Below are 16,895 nucleotides of genomic sequence, written 5' to 3'. Positions count from 1 at the left end.
CAAAGCTATTCCAACTTTTGAAATTAACTTTGACCGGGGGCGTGCTGGTGGCTTAAAGATAATCACATCAAGGGCATGCAGCCTGACCTGTTTTTGCATCAGTAAGTTTCTGCTCACTGAAAAGCACTTAATCGTCAATTGTTGTCTTGGCTTTTGTGGGAATGTGAATAGCACCTTATTGATTGGAAGCAAAATGTTTTTAATGTTGTAGATGAGATTTCAGGATTGCTAGCTAATGGGAAGATGGAAGCTCGCTGCAATTTATTTTCAAGAAGAGGCCCAAATTGGAAAATCTTTACAGACATAATTAAGGCTTATCTGATAGTATTGTCAGAACTTTTCAGATGCTGTTTTTATTTATTTATTTTACCTATGCAGCAGTGTTTGTTACCAAAACACAAACATGCACAGCATTGAGATTGGTCTATCCAGAAAAGTAATGAATATAATGTAAAGAGCAGTATTGATGTTTCATCAAAGCTAATGACAGTAAAAACAATGTCCTTGTAACTGGTATTGCATTGTTTTTCCATTATTTTGCCAAATAATTTAAAACTATGTCATTTGTTGATGTTATATTATCAGTTAGATTAGGCTTACCCTAATGGAAGGTGTTACTTTGTCCTCTGGCTGCAACTATGGGTCAGTGCATTGTGTATGCCGCTCAAGGATATGGTATGTGGACCAGTGGAGCTACATGGAGTTCAAAGTCAGGCTCCTCCACCTGGGGTATGACCTGGATATGAAGTAGCCATGGTGTTTTGGTGTTTCAAATAAGATTTGACTATAACAGATAATTGGTACTAGTGGGACTCTCCTTATAATAATATAGGTATGAAAGCACTCTGCTGGGGAAATGTTGGTCAGTCTTCTATGGGGCAAAACTCATGTCCTGACAAAACATTAACAACAGTCTCTCTTGCACCTTTTCTCAGCACTATGCTTTATACTATCTTTAATACTGGATGACTACTTTCTCTTGAGCTCTGCAGAACACTTGTTTTGTTGGAAAGAACTGTACAGTGGGTTTTCATATTACTAATCCATGTAATCCAAGTAATCCAGAATTGTGGCTTGTAACGCTTGAAAATCAAACATTTGTTAAATTATTAGAATATGCCATTCTGAACTTGAGTAAATCACTATTCAAACAATATAGCTGTCTCAATCTAGTTCAATGAATGTAACCACAATCATAGGGAAGACTGTTGACTTCACTGTTATCTGAATAACGATCATCAAAACACTCCACAGAGAGGGTAAGCCACAGAAGGTCATGGCTGGAGAAGCTGGCTATGCGACTGCTGTATTGAAGCATATTGATAAAAAAGTTGAAAAGTGTGGTAGGAAAAGTTGCACAAACAACAGAAGCTGGTGTCAGACCATCAAGAGCCACCGCAAACAGATATCCTCAGGAAAGAGGCTGCAACTGTCAGAGCTAATGTCAACCCACTCCTGAGCCAGAGACAACATTGCTTATCTGAACTGAGTAGAAAAAGAACAGTGCCAGATGCCTTTTTGGACCAATATTGGATTTCATTGGAAATGTTCTGTATTGTAAATCCTTCTAACTGATCATTGGAGCTATCCTAAAAAATTAGGATACTGGATTTCTCATTTACATGAGCTATAAGCCATGAACATCAAAAGTAAAGCAAAAATGACTTGAAATATTTTAATTTAGAGGTAACCAATAAAGAATCTATGAAATTTGAACTTTCTGAATTTAAAAAAAAAGTTTTTTTGAGCTGTACTATTAGGGCTGGGCTATATCATACCGTTCACGGTAATACCGGTGTAATTTTGGGCAACAATAGGAAAATGAAATATCGCGATAGAATATGGGTAAAACGCGCTTGCGCAGTGCCTATGTTTACATACGCACATGGCGGTGACGCAGAATGAGAAGAGCGAAAGCAGATCGTTGAATGAAACGGATGAACCAGAACTGGTTTGTAAAAATGCTGCAACTTCAGTGGTGGAACTGGTTTAGCTTTCGTCCGTCAGATACACAACAAAGCACTATTTTTGGTAGAGCATGCTAGCGGGCCGTCGTTAATACCGTGTTTTTTGGAAATTACGGCACACTTAAAATCAATCCTTTGATTTTTCTGAAAATTGACAGTGCCTCTTATAATCCCGTGTGCCTTATGTATGAATTCTGGTTGTGTTTACTGACCTGGAAACGATTTTATGTACACAGCGCTCGAAAATCTGTCAAATGTTTTAGTACGACTTTGCTAAGCTACGAACCCGCACCGCTTGATGGATTGTCGGAGCATTACGGCTATCGTAGGCAGGCACCTCGCGGAGTGATACGTACTGTGCTTCAACATAATATTACCGTATTGTGTGTGTATAACCTCTTTTTAAGTTTTGTGGATATTATACATGGTTATGCTGAGGATATGTCGGCCACTTTCCACTGGAAATGCCTTTTGGTTAAACTGTCAGCAAAGAATTTGCACTGTTACATTTTTATATAACTTTAATGCACATAAAAACCAGCTGCTTGTTTAAGTGAAAATACATTGATGGGGTTTTTTGCACTAATAAAGTTGTGGAGTTGTAAAGTATTTTGTCTAGTTTCAATTATATCGTCAGTTATATCGTTATCGCAAGTTTTCAAATGTATATCCTGATAAATATTTTTGGTCATATTGCCCTGCCCTATGTACTATACTTTAGTAGCTGGGTAGTTGACACCATATTACCAAAAGATGCCAGTGTACCTTGTTTTTATTCATTTTGTTAGCTTTTGGGCATCTTTAAATTTCTTTGCTCTCTTGCAAAACTGATAAAACTTACATATCTGTACAGTAATATGAGAGTACCACCCGCACCTGGTTAGTTTAGTGTACCACAAATGTTGGAAATGTGCTGCACTATTTACTATGTTCATCCGTCACCATAAAAATGGGCACTTTAACTTATTTTTAGCCAATCCCACTGCTGACTGTAATTAGTCAAAATTGTATATTTAAAATGATTCCCATTAACTGCACTGGAGTCTTCTGTATGATTAATTTCCCTAAATGATACAAGAAAGGTAAGGACAATTAGATAATCTGTATTAGAAAGTAACCTTTGCAAAGAATTACATTTTTAGTGCAACCACATGGGAATGGGGCAGAATATCAAAAACAAGTTTGGATATTCAGAGAGTAAATGGAATAGAGGTTCAGTGGTTGAACGTTTTGGCTCCATGCAAGACGGCCCTGAGTTTGTACCCTTCTGCTTGCAGTTATTTTCTATGCGAGCTCCAGCTTCTCCCACAATCACAACATGTGCGTCTCCTCTTGTGAGCTTGACCAAAGTACTGGCTAAATAGATCTCCTAACGCAATGCTCCTTTAAATGATTTAATGTGATTTTCATTGAATCCAAAAAATATACGTCCAGATGAACAGAATCAACTTTTGGAGATTTACTTACCTGGATGATTGAGAATGCATCAATACATATCAGACATTATAAGAAAAAGAAAACACCCATATATTAAAAAATACAAACTACCCATTTAGAGTCTTGGTATTTGTAGCTTTGTTGTTGTGGTGAGAGATATTTCAGTTTGAAAAAGGCTGTCTCATACATTCTAACCACTGTGTATATTTGTGTTTCCAGTTCATGTGAAAGCAGGAACCTGTGAGGTAATTGCTGCACATCGATGCTGCAACAAGAACAAGATCGAAGAGCGATCCCAGACTGTCAAATGCTCCTGCTTCCCTGGACAGGTGGCAGGAACAACAAGAGCAGCTCCATCTTGTGTAGACGGTATGCCAAGCTTCTCATTACAGTTTTGGTGATGATTTGAGACCAAATTCTGATTAGGATAGAAATGTGGCACGGTGTAAACCTGTCACACCTGTCACTGTGCCTCTGGTGCTTATTTCACTGATCGTTTGGCACAAGGAGTTTCTCGTGAAGCAAAAAATACAATGTTGAGATTGCTGTTGTATAACCCAAAGGCTTCATAATCTTCAAATCAAATCACTTATCAGTTCATTCGCTCAGCTGTTTGTCTTCTTTTGAAGTTATATCAGACATGTTCAGTGGAATAGACAGAAGGCCAGGTCATTTAAAATTATGTCAAAAGTAGCCTCAGTTACAGGTGAATCGATCCCTATCTCCTCTTTTCACTGTAATATCTCTGACAAGGCTTCCATATTTTGACAGTTCTCCCTTCACTTTAGAAATGTCAGGGAAAGCTGTTTCTGCCCTATAGGCCTCCTTGAAGCAACAAAAAATCTTGACACATAAGCTTGCTGCACGCTTTTGTTCTCCTCCTACATACAAACATTCATCCTCCACACACCTTAACACACCTACTCACTACTCTCACTGGCTTCACATTGACCCATGCCCTGTAATTCAGGCCTGAAAACACTCTGGGGCAGGACTGACAGGACTCCACCGCCAGCTAGAGATCAAAATGCTCTCGTTAATCACTGTGCTGTGTATAGAAGTCAAAGGCACTTGCTGTTACTTCCATCAGAGCAGCAGAGCGCTGCATATTTAAACAGCATGGTGCTAATTGTTTACTCTGCTGTTTTTCTCTTTTCCTTTATTTCCACTTTTATTTTACTCCCAGCATCCATAGTTGCACAGAAGTGGTGGTGCCAGATGCATCCCTGCATGGATGGAGAAGAGTGTAAAGTGCTGCCTGATCTCAAAGGATGGAGCTGCAGTACAGGAAACAAAGTTAAGACAACTAAGGTGTGTTTGAAAGTAAAAAGTGGGTTCGCGCCTTCATTCATTAAATTGCTAAAATCAACACAATAACACAGTGATAACAAAGTCACAGCCTAGAATAAAAGCTGTATGAAAATGTGACCCTAAAATAACGGGGAAGTGCGAGGTGAAAGAAAAGGAAGAAAACCTAAGAAAGCACTGAAAGTTTTTTTTTTCATTAACTTCAGATGAATGAGATCAGAGTAGGCAGAGTAGAAGGCAGCAGGAGAGGAAGATGTGACTCACAGGGGAGAATCAGTGAAGTGTATCTTGAAGCGATCAGCTTCTGCACTGGAAGGGGGTGAGTTAAGTTCAGCAATCTATTTACTTTTAGACCTATTTTGTTGTCTACTATAGTCAGTTTATTGTATTTTACTTAAGCTACTAATTTGGTTGCAGCATTTAGATGAGGTATTCGGCAATGCAGCAGGCTCTGGGGCAGGACCAGGATGTATAGGGAAGCTGCTGCTGAAATGTACTCTTCCGTGCAATACAATTAAAGCCAAAGAATTCTGGCCTCAACCCTCAGTTTATTTTGGCACAACTGAACTCAAAAGCAATTTTATCCACAAAATACCAAGGAATGTGTAAAATGAAGATTGGTATAGCTAACCAGAAAATAAATCTAGTTTTGTTATATTAGCAAAATGGTAGCAATAGAACTTAACGTACAATAGGCTAAAGTAGGTAGTTTGGACAATTTCTGATATGTTTTCTGACTGTGTTCAATCATCCAAATTCTAGATAATGTTAGGAAAATTCGGTTGGTTTATGTGAACAAACTGCCTGGCTTGAGCTGCAGGAGGCAGGACACGGGATGATCACTCAAGTGTTGTTAAATACACCAGACAATTACATCCTCTTTTCCCTCCTTGGCACAATCATTGAAACTTTGTAGGGAGCTGACAGGCTAAAATGTGTTTAATATGTGATCCAACTGCATCAGCCATGGAGTGAAAGGTGCCAGTTTAAAACTGTTTTGGACTGAAAATCTCAATCAGGCTTTCTGGAAAACGCTTCGTTCCAAGTAAAGAAGGCAATAAAAATGCATGGTATTGTACACTGACTGGATATTTTATAAGGTACACGTTGCTGGTATCAGTCTGGATCCTCTATTGCTTTTGTGGCATAGATTTAACAAGGTGCTGGAAACGTTCCTCAGAGATTTTGGTCCATATCAGCATAGCAGCATCATACGGTTGCTGCAAATTTGTCAGCTGCACATTGCTAATGCAAATTCTTTCCACGACATCCCAAATGCGCTCTGTTGGACTGAGATCTCAAGATTGTGGAAGCCATTTGAGTGCAGTTACTTTCCAGAAACCAGTTAGAGATGATTTGAGGTTTGTGACATGGTATATTAATCCTGTTGGAAGCAGCCATCCAATGATGGGTACTAACATGTGAATTTTTCAGCAGAAAATGATAAAGAAGAAGAATTATTAAATATCAGATGTCCAATTTAAGTGATTCTGTGTGAATTGTAGCCTAGCTGACAGGAGTAACATTAATGTGGTCTTCTGCTGCTGATGGAGGCCACATACTTCAAGGTTCAATGCTGTTGTACATTCAGAGATTTGTTCTACTACTAGTTTTTGCACCATTCACTCTAAATTCCAGCGATGGTCGTACAGGAAAATCTCTTTTTGGCCTGTCTCACACCAAAAACCATGTCACATTCAAAGTCACTTAAATGAACTTTCTTTGTACTTTTGATGCTTGGTTTGAGTCAAAAGTGGGAAGAAAGTTCCCACTTTTCTTCCCATCAAGATGTCAGCAGGTCATCTTCACCATGTCTACATGTGATTGACTGAATAGTTATTTGTGTTAAGACGGAGTTGAACAGGTGTACCTAATAAAGTTTTCCATTAGTGTATACATATGCTGAACACATTATAGTAGATGTCAAATTAAGAAATGAAGAATATCACACATTCATATACTGATGATAGGTATGTTATCGGACCGATATAGAGATATGTTCCCTGAGCTACATCATAACAATGCATATAAATAGAGATACTGCCAAACCTTCACCATGTTCTTAAACAACGTGAGATGACCTGAGATAAATAGCATATGCTGTATATTTTATTATGGCTTTAGTTTATTTTATATTTAGCTCCTATTAAGCAACATTCAAAAGGAATACGTATTTAATCAGAGCTAATTGTTGTAACATTAGTCACAACTGGTTTCTTTAAACTTTTTCTGTCAGAATGTAATTTTTGGGGGATTTAAGAGATAATCTGACATATTTAAATAGCACTTGTGATGAATTACAATTATTAAATCATGAAATGAGCTCAGGGTTTTAATCACAAGTTGACAGCTGAGCTTGTTTTAAGACAGCCAGACTGCAAAATATTTAGTGTCAAAATGATTACTGGATATTCATTTTGTGCTTCATTAATATATGCAATAAGACATTTGTCTTTTTTCTGCATGCATAATTTCACACTCAAAGAAATGAAATCATTACAGGCTGAAAGTCAGATATAATCTTTTATATGACTAGAATAAATATAGAAATACAATTATCATGAGAGTCTGCACTGTCAGTTGGTAGTTGACTACTTTGTAAGCAAAAAACAATTATCGTATCTGGAACAGACAATGTGATTGTACACCACTGAGGTCACTGATACAAGATGGAAACTGCAGCCTCTGATGAACGAAATGTCTCGCATGACTGATCAGATTCGTATACCATGTTGCCATCTCATCCTCAAGGTTTCTGCATTAAGGTTAAGTGAGAGGAGGCTTGAATCACAGCCTGCCTTTGAATAGGCTTGCATTTGACTTCCGAAGTGCAAGAGAGAAGCAAAACAAAGGCAAGCAATGGCAGGAGAAAGACAAACAAACAACGAACAAATATTCCCCCAGGAAGCAAAATTGTCGAGTGTGATATGCTGAAGGAGCTAGGAGGGCTCAAGCTGGAGCACTTCTGGAGATTAATAGAGGTTATCTGGAAGTGTGTTTTGGGTTTGAGGGTGTGGTGGACCTGAAGTGGATGGTAGGTGAGGAGGGGGGACACAGTAGGCCCTTAGCCATCCATCATGGTCCACTGTTTGACTCACCAAACGCCTGTAGTTGAGCTGCCTCTTCCATTATTCATGCCTACAGGAGGCCGGGATGAAGCAGAGCTTTTTATTTTAGCCAGGTTAATAATTCATGCCCTCTCACACAGCCATGGGAAAGCAGAAACAGAGGCACAGACGAGCAGGGGTCCAGGTGGCTAGTAGAACCCGTCAGAACCTCGACTCTTTTTTGATTAGGGAGTCAGCGGGGGTCGCTCCATGCTCATGGCCTTGCTACCTCCCACAGAGAGCAAGCCAGGGACGGCTTATGTTTGCTAGAGGGCTCTGTACCTGAGTATCTCAACAGTTAACATCATTCCGAGGAATGAAGGGAGGGTTTCCTGAGGACTGAGCTCAGGTTCTTAAGTGTGGCATTGGTGCAGTAAATGTTTCTGGGAAGTCTATTACTCTCTGAATAGAAATCCCAACAAATGAAACTGGAGCATATCCAAAAATAGTATTTCAATGATACAAAATGTAAGCCTTTTGAGTCTTGGTTACAACTTAAGTTGAAAGACATAAACCCTGGTGAAAATTATATTTTACACCATTTTTTTTTTAGATAATATGTGATTTGGGTAAAGTGTAAAATGTCCAATAACAGTCATAATTACATTAATTTAAGTAAGTCCGTGTACAGAACGGGAAAGGTCAGAGGTAGCCTGGTTTTACAGTACACTGCATATTGGTTTCTTTGAACTTAGGACTTGCAAGTTTACAGTTTGTTTTGGCTTCACAGCTTTTATCAGTGTCTTTACAAAACCAGTGGGCAGAAATGCTTTAGAGAACAAAAGGTAACCTCACTGTTGTTTACAATACTGCTTAAAGACTGAGCTCAGTTTACACTCTTCAGTCTGTAAGTTATATTTCATATTTGGAACATTAAGGGTCCAGAACAGACTTTGCAATACATGCCTCCTACAGTACTTATTGCCCAGCAGTGTTGCTTCGATTAAAAAGAAGAAGTGTCAATTCAGTTATGATGAAGTCACATCAGTAAAGTAGATGTCTTAACACCTCCCTAGGCCCCTTTTCAGACAGCTCCAGTTGTTACCTCTTTCTCAGCATGTCCAGCAGCAGCTAGTGTTATGGTCCTGCTCGTAATGTCAGGAATTATAACCTCGGCTGTTCCTGCTTTTCACTTCTCATCAATCAGAAGACAAAACAAAAAGAGAGGCTTTCCACTAGACAGGTGCCGCTTGTAGAGAATGTGTTGAAGTGTGTTGATTGATAGCTGTCCAAGAGAGATTTTTTTCCAGTAAAAAAAAAAGTGAAAATATCTCTTGTTCTCTCTAACATAACTGTGTAAAGTGTATGCATTTTAGCTACAATGTATCAGATAAATTATAGGTGCAGTTCAGCTGAGAGAACAAATAACCTTAGCTGGAATCTAATGTTTTCCGAGACCCCAGATAATATCCACATGAGAAAATAAGTTTTACTGGCCAAAATATAACGGAAAATGTGTATTGTTAAAACAACAAGAAAGAAATAAGCGTGAGACTTCCTTTAAATAGATGGTTTATACTCAAACACAGAGGTAAATGCATTGGAAGGTAATGGAAAAGCAGAACAGTGCTGATGCTGGTTATTCACACTATATCTGGTCTCAAAACAAACCTGTTAGTCCAAAGCTGCTAGTCCAGTAATGACAAGCGACCTTATTGGAATTTCTTTCCACCGACCAGCCCTGAAATAAACTCTCATCATTACACATCTGCCAACAGGGAACCCTATACCATCTTCAAATTGATTAAAATGACTGTAAAAGAAAATATCAATGAACACAATGGTAGTTTTTTCTTCAAACTGAATCCCAACTATATTGCCAGTCGAAAGCATGAGAATAAAACTGGTATTTAGAGTTAAAAGGCAGGGAGGTGCTCAGCAAATGTTTAATCACTAGACAGCTCAGAAAGATGAGCTAAATAAGTTTAATGACAGTTGCTTTGCTTTTTAAATCATTGATCGAGGCTCACATCGACTGTGTAATTTGCACAATGAAAACTCGAAAATTCTCCAATATTTCTCGACGAGAGTAAAAAAAGTTATTAGAAATGTGAATTTGTCTTTTTGTTACTTAACAATGATGTGCTCATTCTCATGGATATGGCAATAGTGTATACACAAATGTGCTCCGGCATACGTGTGCTTCAGTAGCTATCCATCCAAAGTGGAGTCTTAGATTGTTAATGTGACTGACCTACGGTTGAACAGTCAAGCTTGGTCTTTTGTCCTGAAGCAACTTAAGCATTAAACCCGAAGGAGCTGACTTCTGCTGATTCCCCTTTGTGTGTTTACTCCCCAGTAACCATCACAGTGACACCCAGAAACCAATGAATGCTAATTGCTTTGATAAGCTTTTGCTAGGCTTCAGGTTTTTGTGACTGCTAACATTGTTTTGCTGTGGTTTTACTCTGTTTAGTGTCCAAGCTTTTTCTCTCTGTTCACTAGTTTTTTAAGAGGTCAAATGCCCGTTAGAATCTGCTTCTGCAGTCGCAAATGTGTTTGTACTTGTACTTTTCTAACTTTCCTTTTACAATAGAAAACATATTCAGTGTATAAAATAAGTTGTGGGGTTTTCACAGTTACTGCGCAATAAAGTGAAATGTAATAATTAAAAATTAAATATTATAAATAAGGATGCAATGTGTCATAGAAAAGACTGTGTGTATGGTGGTAATTTACCGGCACAAATACAGGATGCAGAAGACAGGAGTAAAATATTAACAAGCTTTTAATGCTGATAAGTCAAGAAATTACAAAGTCTAACATCTGGGGATGAACAAAGAGCAAAACCACGGAATCCAAACATCCAAAATTTATTGGAATGTACAAGAAGCACAGGGAATCCAGACTCAGAAAACACTAGGAATCCCAATACAGGGAATGTTCTACTACAAGGACACACAACTACACATACAACACAACAAACGACAAAGGGGAGAAGTAATGGGTGGGGAACTAACACAGCTGAAGATGATGAACATAACGAGACAGGGCAAGTTAAAGTCAGTATCAGACACAGAACAGCTAGCAAATCAAGCAGGAAGTAAAACACAACTGAACAGGGAAAGGGATTAAGTAATTCTGATTCAACAGATAGATTTTTTTGTTTTGTTTTGTTTGTTAGTTTTTAACAATACAATAATAATAAGTGCAAATCTAATAATGGATGGCCTGAAAACAGAAATACAGATGAGGTTTTTGTAAAAATGTACCAATTTATTGTACTTTTAACATAACATTTTATAGTAGTTTCTTTAGAAAGCATAAAATAAAATAATCTTCCCCCCCAACCATGGAGATACGCACGCACGCATGCACGCACGCACGCACACACACAATGCTTGAAACATCAAGTTAAAACTGAGGGGTATCTTCCAATTTACACGTAGTGTAAAAACTGCAGAAAGGGTTTAAGGTGTCCTTTGAGAAGGAATGATAGTAAAAAACAAAATAAATCAGTTTAGACTTGAGGAAAATGAAATGCTGATGCTCACAAATCGGGACATGGCATTATCACAACATTTTAAATTGTCATGAACTAGAGTGAGAAGTATCATGAAGAACTTCGAAGAGTGCTGCGCAGTAGAAAACAAGCTTGAAGGAGGTTTGATGCAAAAGATTTCAAAGACTCTGGAGAGAAATACTGTAGCCTCAAATAAGACAATCATGAGAACCCTGAACAGAAATTACCTGGGAGGTTGCCGAGCTAGAAAACCTCCACGTCTGCAGAAGAGACCTTCAAACCGCTATTAAATGTTAAGGCCAACTTGGAGAAATACTATGCATACTAGAAGTGTGTTTTTTTTAGACATCCAAAATAAAACTAGCATGTTTGGAAAAGCTTTTGCAAAAATTCCTTGTTCTGTTTAACCGCACTTTGGAAATACTGAACTTTTCATAGGGGGCTAATAATTCTACTCTCATGTGTATTTGTGCATTTCACTGTAGGTCACACTAGGACACTGTGGCAGTAATAATGTGCCAACATTTTTCTCTTATACTGTTGACAAAATCGCCAGACCTAACTTCATGTTAAGCCACACCATGAATCTACTCCATTTACAGCTTCCTGCAAAAGTAATATAAGACCTACTAATTTTCAAATTCTCTCTCACACCCGTGATTCCCAAGGACTGCCACATGGAAGTGAAAATTAAATTGTGGCTCCCCAAACAGCAAGCTCTGTATTATCAGCTGCAGCTCTAAGCAGCAGAAAAATCACACTTCAATACAGCTTTTGGATTGCTTTGCTCAGAACACTGATTGTGTGTGGTAAAGTTTTTATTGATTCAACTGGTGAGACCCCGCTAACTTCTAACTGAATAGCACTAAAGTGCAAATATTCACACAGGAACACCTGTTCTTATATCAACCTTTCTGCCTGTCTGTCTGTGTGTTTGCATGTGTGTGTGTGTGTCTGTGTTGGTATTAAAGTGTGTCTAGCATCACAGGCCAAGTCACAGAGTCACTTGTGTTCTACTTTTTAAAGGGCAAACCAACAAAGAACAGCATTCACCTCCCAGAGTATTTTTAGAGATTTGCTTAAAGTGAGCGTAGTAGCTACAAACTGCATCTTTCAATCCATTATATTAATGTTCATGAGAACATCTGAGAATACTTATTCCAGTTGTATGCCATCATGAATAATAATATTCCCTCTGTCTGCATGGAAATCATTGACCAAGATGCACACTGCATTACATCTGACTACTACCGAGTGCCTTTTTTTTTTTTTACTAAGTAAGAGCTCAGGTTTTACAATTATAAACATACCGTGCTGGGAATATGAGCACCTTGAACTTGTCAGACTTTCAAGAGATATAAATTGCTAAAGATGTAGCATCAAAACAAGAACTTTTTTTAATGGAAAAGTTATTATTCCAAGGCGAGTCAGATGGTAAAAATCTATAGCAATGGTAATGGATATTTTTTTAATACTAGTTTGATTTTTGTATATTTAAAGTTTGATTATTTACTTTAATATTAAAGTATTATAACTATTTCTTTACTAGTTTGATACTTGGTGTTTAGTAATTAGAACCAGGCATGCTCAGCTGAGGTACACAGCAGTGGCACTTCTGAAGGTATTTCATCATAACCTAATTTATTTAACAGATTGGAAATTTAAGCTGGTGCTGGATGAAAATGTAAGACATCACTATAACTACAACAGTTAATTCTACAAAGAACACTGTCTGGTGATTGTGTTGTGAACATCTGTGCTGTGAACATTTGTATATCATGTGAATATTGTTTTTTGAATTATTTAAATATTTTTGTCTCGACTAATGTACTGGATCAAAAGGCAAACACGGCCATAAAGCTCTGCCGCTAAAATAATCAGCAATCACCAATGCTAATGTTCATTAAGCTTTTTATTTATGCTCAACATCCACATGCATTCCAAGGTCAATGTGTGCAACTTTTAGAAGTTCTCAGTCATAACGAAGCAAAAACATTAAGCTATTTTATTATAACAGCAGCAGTGTGGTATTTTTTGTGTGATAATTTCACATTTTGATTATGAGTGATCATGAGTGTCATGAGTGGTTTTGTAATGAATAGATAGGTTAGTCTGTTTCAAATCATCAAATGTTTAAAACATTTAGAATTCTTTTTTAAAACATTTTAATTTTAAATATTTCTAGAACATCTTAGACATTTTCCTTAGTTATATATAGTAACTCAGGTTATCTTCCAACTGATAGTTTTTTTTCTGTCATATTTGCTCAACCCATCATGACAGTTGAATGGAAAGAGCCTTTTCCTCATGTTTGTGACTATGAATGTCATGCTTTTTTCATATTTTAATGAGCCAATACTCATTTGGCATTTGTCTTCACTGGTTTTTGAGATATCCATGCTCAAACAATGTCTCAGATTTCAATGTGTGAAAAAATACCTGAAAGTGGGCAGGTTTAAAACAAACAACCTAAAACAAACAAACCTTCACCAACAGTTTATGCCATAACTGCCCTCATAAATAGTCAAATAAGAACACAACCTTCTGCTTCCTAACTTCTTATTCCTTCCCTGTCTCTAGGTCACCCGATAGTCGTCTGTTTCAAGGATAACCTCATTTGAAACCAGACACTGTTTCTTTGATCAACACCGTTGGACAATTGGATGTCGTGTTTTGAGAATTGGTGGTAACCAGGGACCAATGAGGACAACAATCACGGACATTCCAGTGAATGAATGGAGGACCAGGGAGCATCGTATAAGACTACATATCCAAACAAATTCCTGACATTTGATCTAGCATCAACAGTAGCTGTCTCTGAACTCTACTGCCCACCAAATCTCTCTTTGTATTATAGTTTTATTCCTTTGGACTAGAGATCTCAACCGTGAAGATATATATTGACTAAAGGACTCTGGATAACAGAAAAAAAAAATCACTCTTGAAACAAAACCATGTGATGTGAAACTTTTGTGTTATTTTCTTGCCACAAAGAGCCACAGGACTCTTGATGCATATCTGTGTTGATCTTGTGAGATCATAAGCATTTCCGTTCCTTTTAGCCTTATGGAGCAGATATCTCTTCTGTTACTTTTTGTTAATTTAAAGTGTTTTGTCTTTTTTCAGTTTGTTAGGATGTCAAGTCTTCTTTCTGAAAGACAAAAAGACAATGCCACAACAATGAAACCAAGAAAAAAATGTAAGATGTTTCGCTACAGCTCACCAAGGGTCAACATAGCTCAGTTCTGCCAAAATGTTTTAATGGTATCTGTTGTTTTCAAAGCCTGGTGACTACTATTCATTACAAATGTCAGTATTATATCAATAAATCTAACTTAATGGATATTGCTGTTTAAAAAAGAAAGTTTGATTTTTATTTTTTTTATTTTTTTACAGTTTCTGTTTCTGTTCAGGCATTTTGCATACCAGGCCATAGTGCTGTATAGGCAGGAGCTGTTGGGACTTAAAATTAGCAGGTCAAGCAAATAATCTGACAAAAAAGCAGGAAGAGTGGGAGAGCTCACAGCTAATCAAGGTTGTGTTCATGGTGGATTTGAAATCTGAAAATCAGCAAATGCAAAAGTAGGCCATGTTCAAAAATACAAATGGGTGAAATCTCATTGCACTGTTCTTCTCAAAATTAACAGACTTAAAAAAAAAAAAGTACCTGAAATCTGGTCCAGGGAGATAATTATCTCTTACCCTAAACAACCTTAATCCTATTTGGTTCATTTCCCAAAGTAGATGTTAGTGTCATCCTTGGTTTATTGCATTAAATTAATGCTACCCATCACAATCATATTATAAGATTTATTTACTTGTTTTTTGAGATCCCATGAGGCTTTTTCTGTTATAAATCCAAAATCCTTGTTACTATGTGTAGTAAAATAAAGCTTCTGAGGGAATTAGACTGAGGAGTGTACAACAGGAGGTTGGAAGACAATCAGTAAAAGGCACAGGATTATTTAGCCCTAATGACATAGCCATTTGAATCAGTGGAGTTCAAGATCAAATAAAACGTCCGTTCATCTTGACACATATAATATAGTTATTATAGTTACTGATGGACGGGAAGCTCTATCATGAAAATTGGTTAGAACTGGGTTTCTTTGAGAAGTCATAAGAAAGTTAGGGATGCAATTATAGTTCACCTGCATGTGATGTATACCTTAGGGACAGTAAATCACAGTATATAATGTGCCACCCTTTTCTGCTATGATAATAAAATAAATTATAATGTATATTTCCTCTATAGGTGTCATGTTTATGACTCTAGGAAAATATCATATAATCTGTGCAAAAATGGCATTTTAGTAATTTCTTTCTGTAAAATTTTTTTTTTAAAAAATCAAACATTACTTTGTGCTACACTTTTATAAATCCAGAGATTGCAAAAGAGAGAGAGAAAAAAGAAAAACCTTCAGTCTAGACTCAAAACAAACCCTCACTTTATGGGGAATTTTATATTTTCTAAGTCAATTTCCATCTGTAAGTGAAGCGGTACATTTGCCACAGAATGCTTCTTCTAAACACAATTAATTAAGCAAAAAATGTAAAAAGCTTGCTCCCAAAGACCAGACCCCAGGGACTGATGCTGAAGGGGAGGAATGCGAAGGCTTGCTATGGTTAAGCGATCCAGGTTGCCTCTTGTTTGGTTAGAAATCATTAAATTACAGTAATGACTAATTTCTCATTCCTGCATGCAATTCACTGGAGACCACCATGGATTTAATAAAGACCTGGCGATGAATTACAAACAGTGAATGGCTGAGGAAAAGCTATGTGATTATACAGAGTAATTCATAAGTGCATTAATAAAACAATACAGAAACATTGCTAAATCATTTGAGATAAAGGCTATTTGCATAATTCATTAAGATTAATCAGACCAGGCAATCTAACACAGTGCTCCAAGGAAAAGAGGGAGAAGACATGAATCTGTTCCCCTGGAAAACCCTTTCTATCTACAAACAATGATACAAATCTACCCTTGGATCAGAGAATTAACCTCTGTGCACTTACAGCCCCTGCAGTGCTGAAACACAATCCTTCAGTCATTCACCTTTATGCAGGCTAATATTCTATTAATAATGAAAGATCTTTTCATACCATTGCTCCTCTGGGTTTTGTTGCTTTGCCATAAAAGACCTTCACAGAAGTTGAATGGAAATACAGTTTTTGTGTTTGGAAACCACAGTGCAAAGCTGCGGTCAGGCTGTTTGACAATTTTGTCATTTACTTCTGTATTTCTGAAGTTAAATAGCTTCAAAAACTTAAAAAAAAACTTGAAACTGCTGTGGCCCTCACTCCAGACTTTATCGCAATCAGCTCTAATTGGGCACTAGTGTGATTAAGCATTTGTTTGTTTAGTACCATTATATCAGAAAGATCTTGTAGAACTACAAAATTGATTTTGCTTTACAACTCTGAATGAGTAATATATCATCGAATATTTTTCTTAGCTTTCGATATATAAGGACCCAAGCAGGAAGACATGCAAACAATTACTGTTGTTAAATGGACTGATTCTTGAACAGTTATTTTCTACTCTCCTGGAGCACTCAAAGCGCTTTTTACAACATGCCACATTCACCCATTCACACAAGTACTTTC

The 16,895-nt window shown here is 37.3% G+C and overlaps 1 protein-coding gene across 1 annotated transcript in view; it reads left to right on the top strand.

Moving 5' to 3' along the window:
- The window catches only part of tafa3a (TAFA chemokine like family member 3a), a 104,599-nt gene extending 89,974 nt beyond the window's left edge, over positions 1 to 14,625 (top strand). Inside the window, exons 3-6 of the mRNA XM_087841353.1 lie at positions 3,624 to 3,773; positions 4,591 to 4,715; positions 4,919 to 5,031; positions 13,863 to 14,625. Coding sequence (XP_087697479.1) covers positions 3,624 to 3,773; positions 4,591 to 4,715; positions 4,919 to 5,031; positions 13,863 to 13,893 — 419 coding nt within the window. The 3' untranslated portion in view covers positions 13,894 to 14,625. The remainder of the gene's footprint in view (positions 1 to 3,623; positions 3,774 to 4,590; positions 4,716 to 4,918; positions 5,032 to 13,862) is intronic.
- Positions 14,626 to 16,895: the final 2,270 nt, after the last annotated feature.

This window comes from Neolamprologus brichardi, chromosome 5, assembly GCF_056152115.1.
Source record: "Neolamprologus brichardi isolate AB-2024 chromosome 5, ASM5615211v1, whole genome shotgun sequence".
Lineage (NCBI taxonomy): Eukaryota > Metazoa > Chordata > Actinopteri > Cichliformes > Cichlidae > Neolamprologus > Neolamprologus brichardi.
Note: the sequence above shows the minus strand (reverse complement) of the source record. Positions and strands in the feature narration are given on the sequence as shown.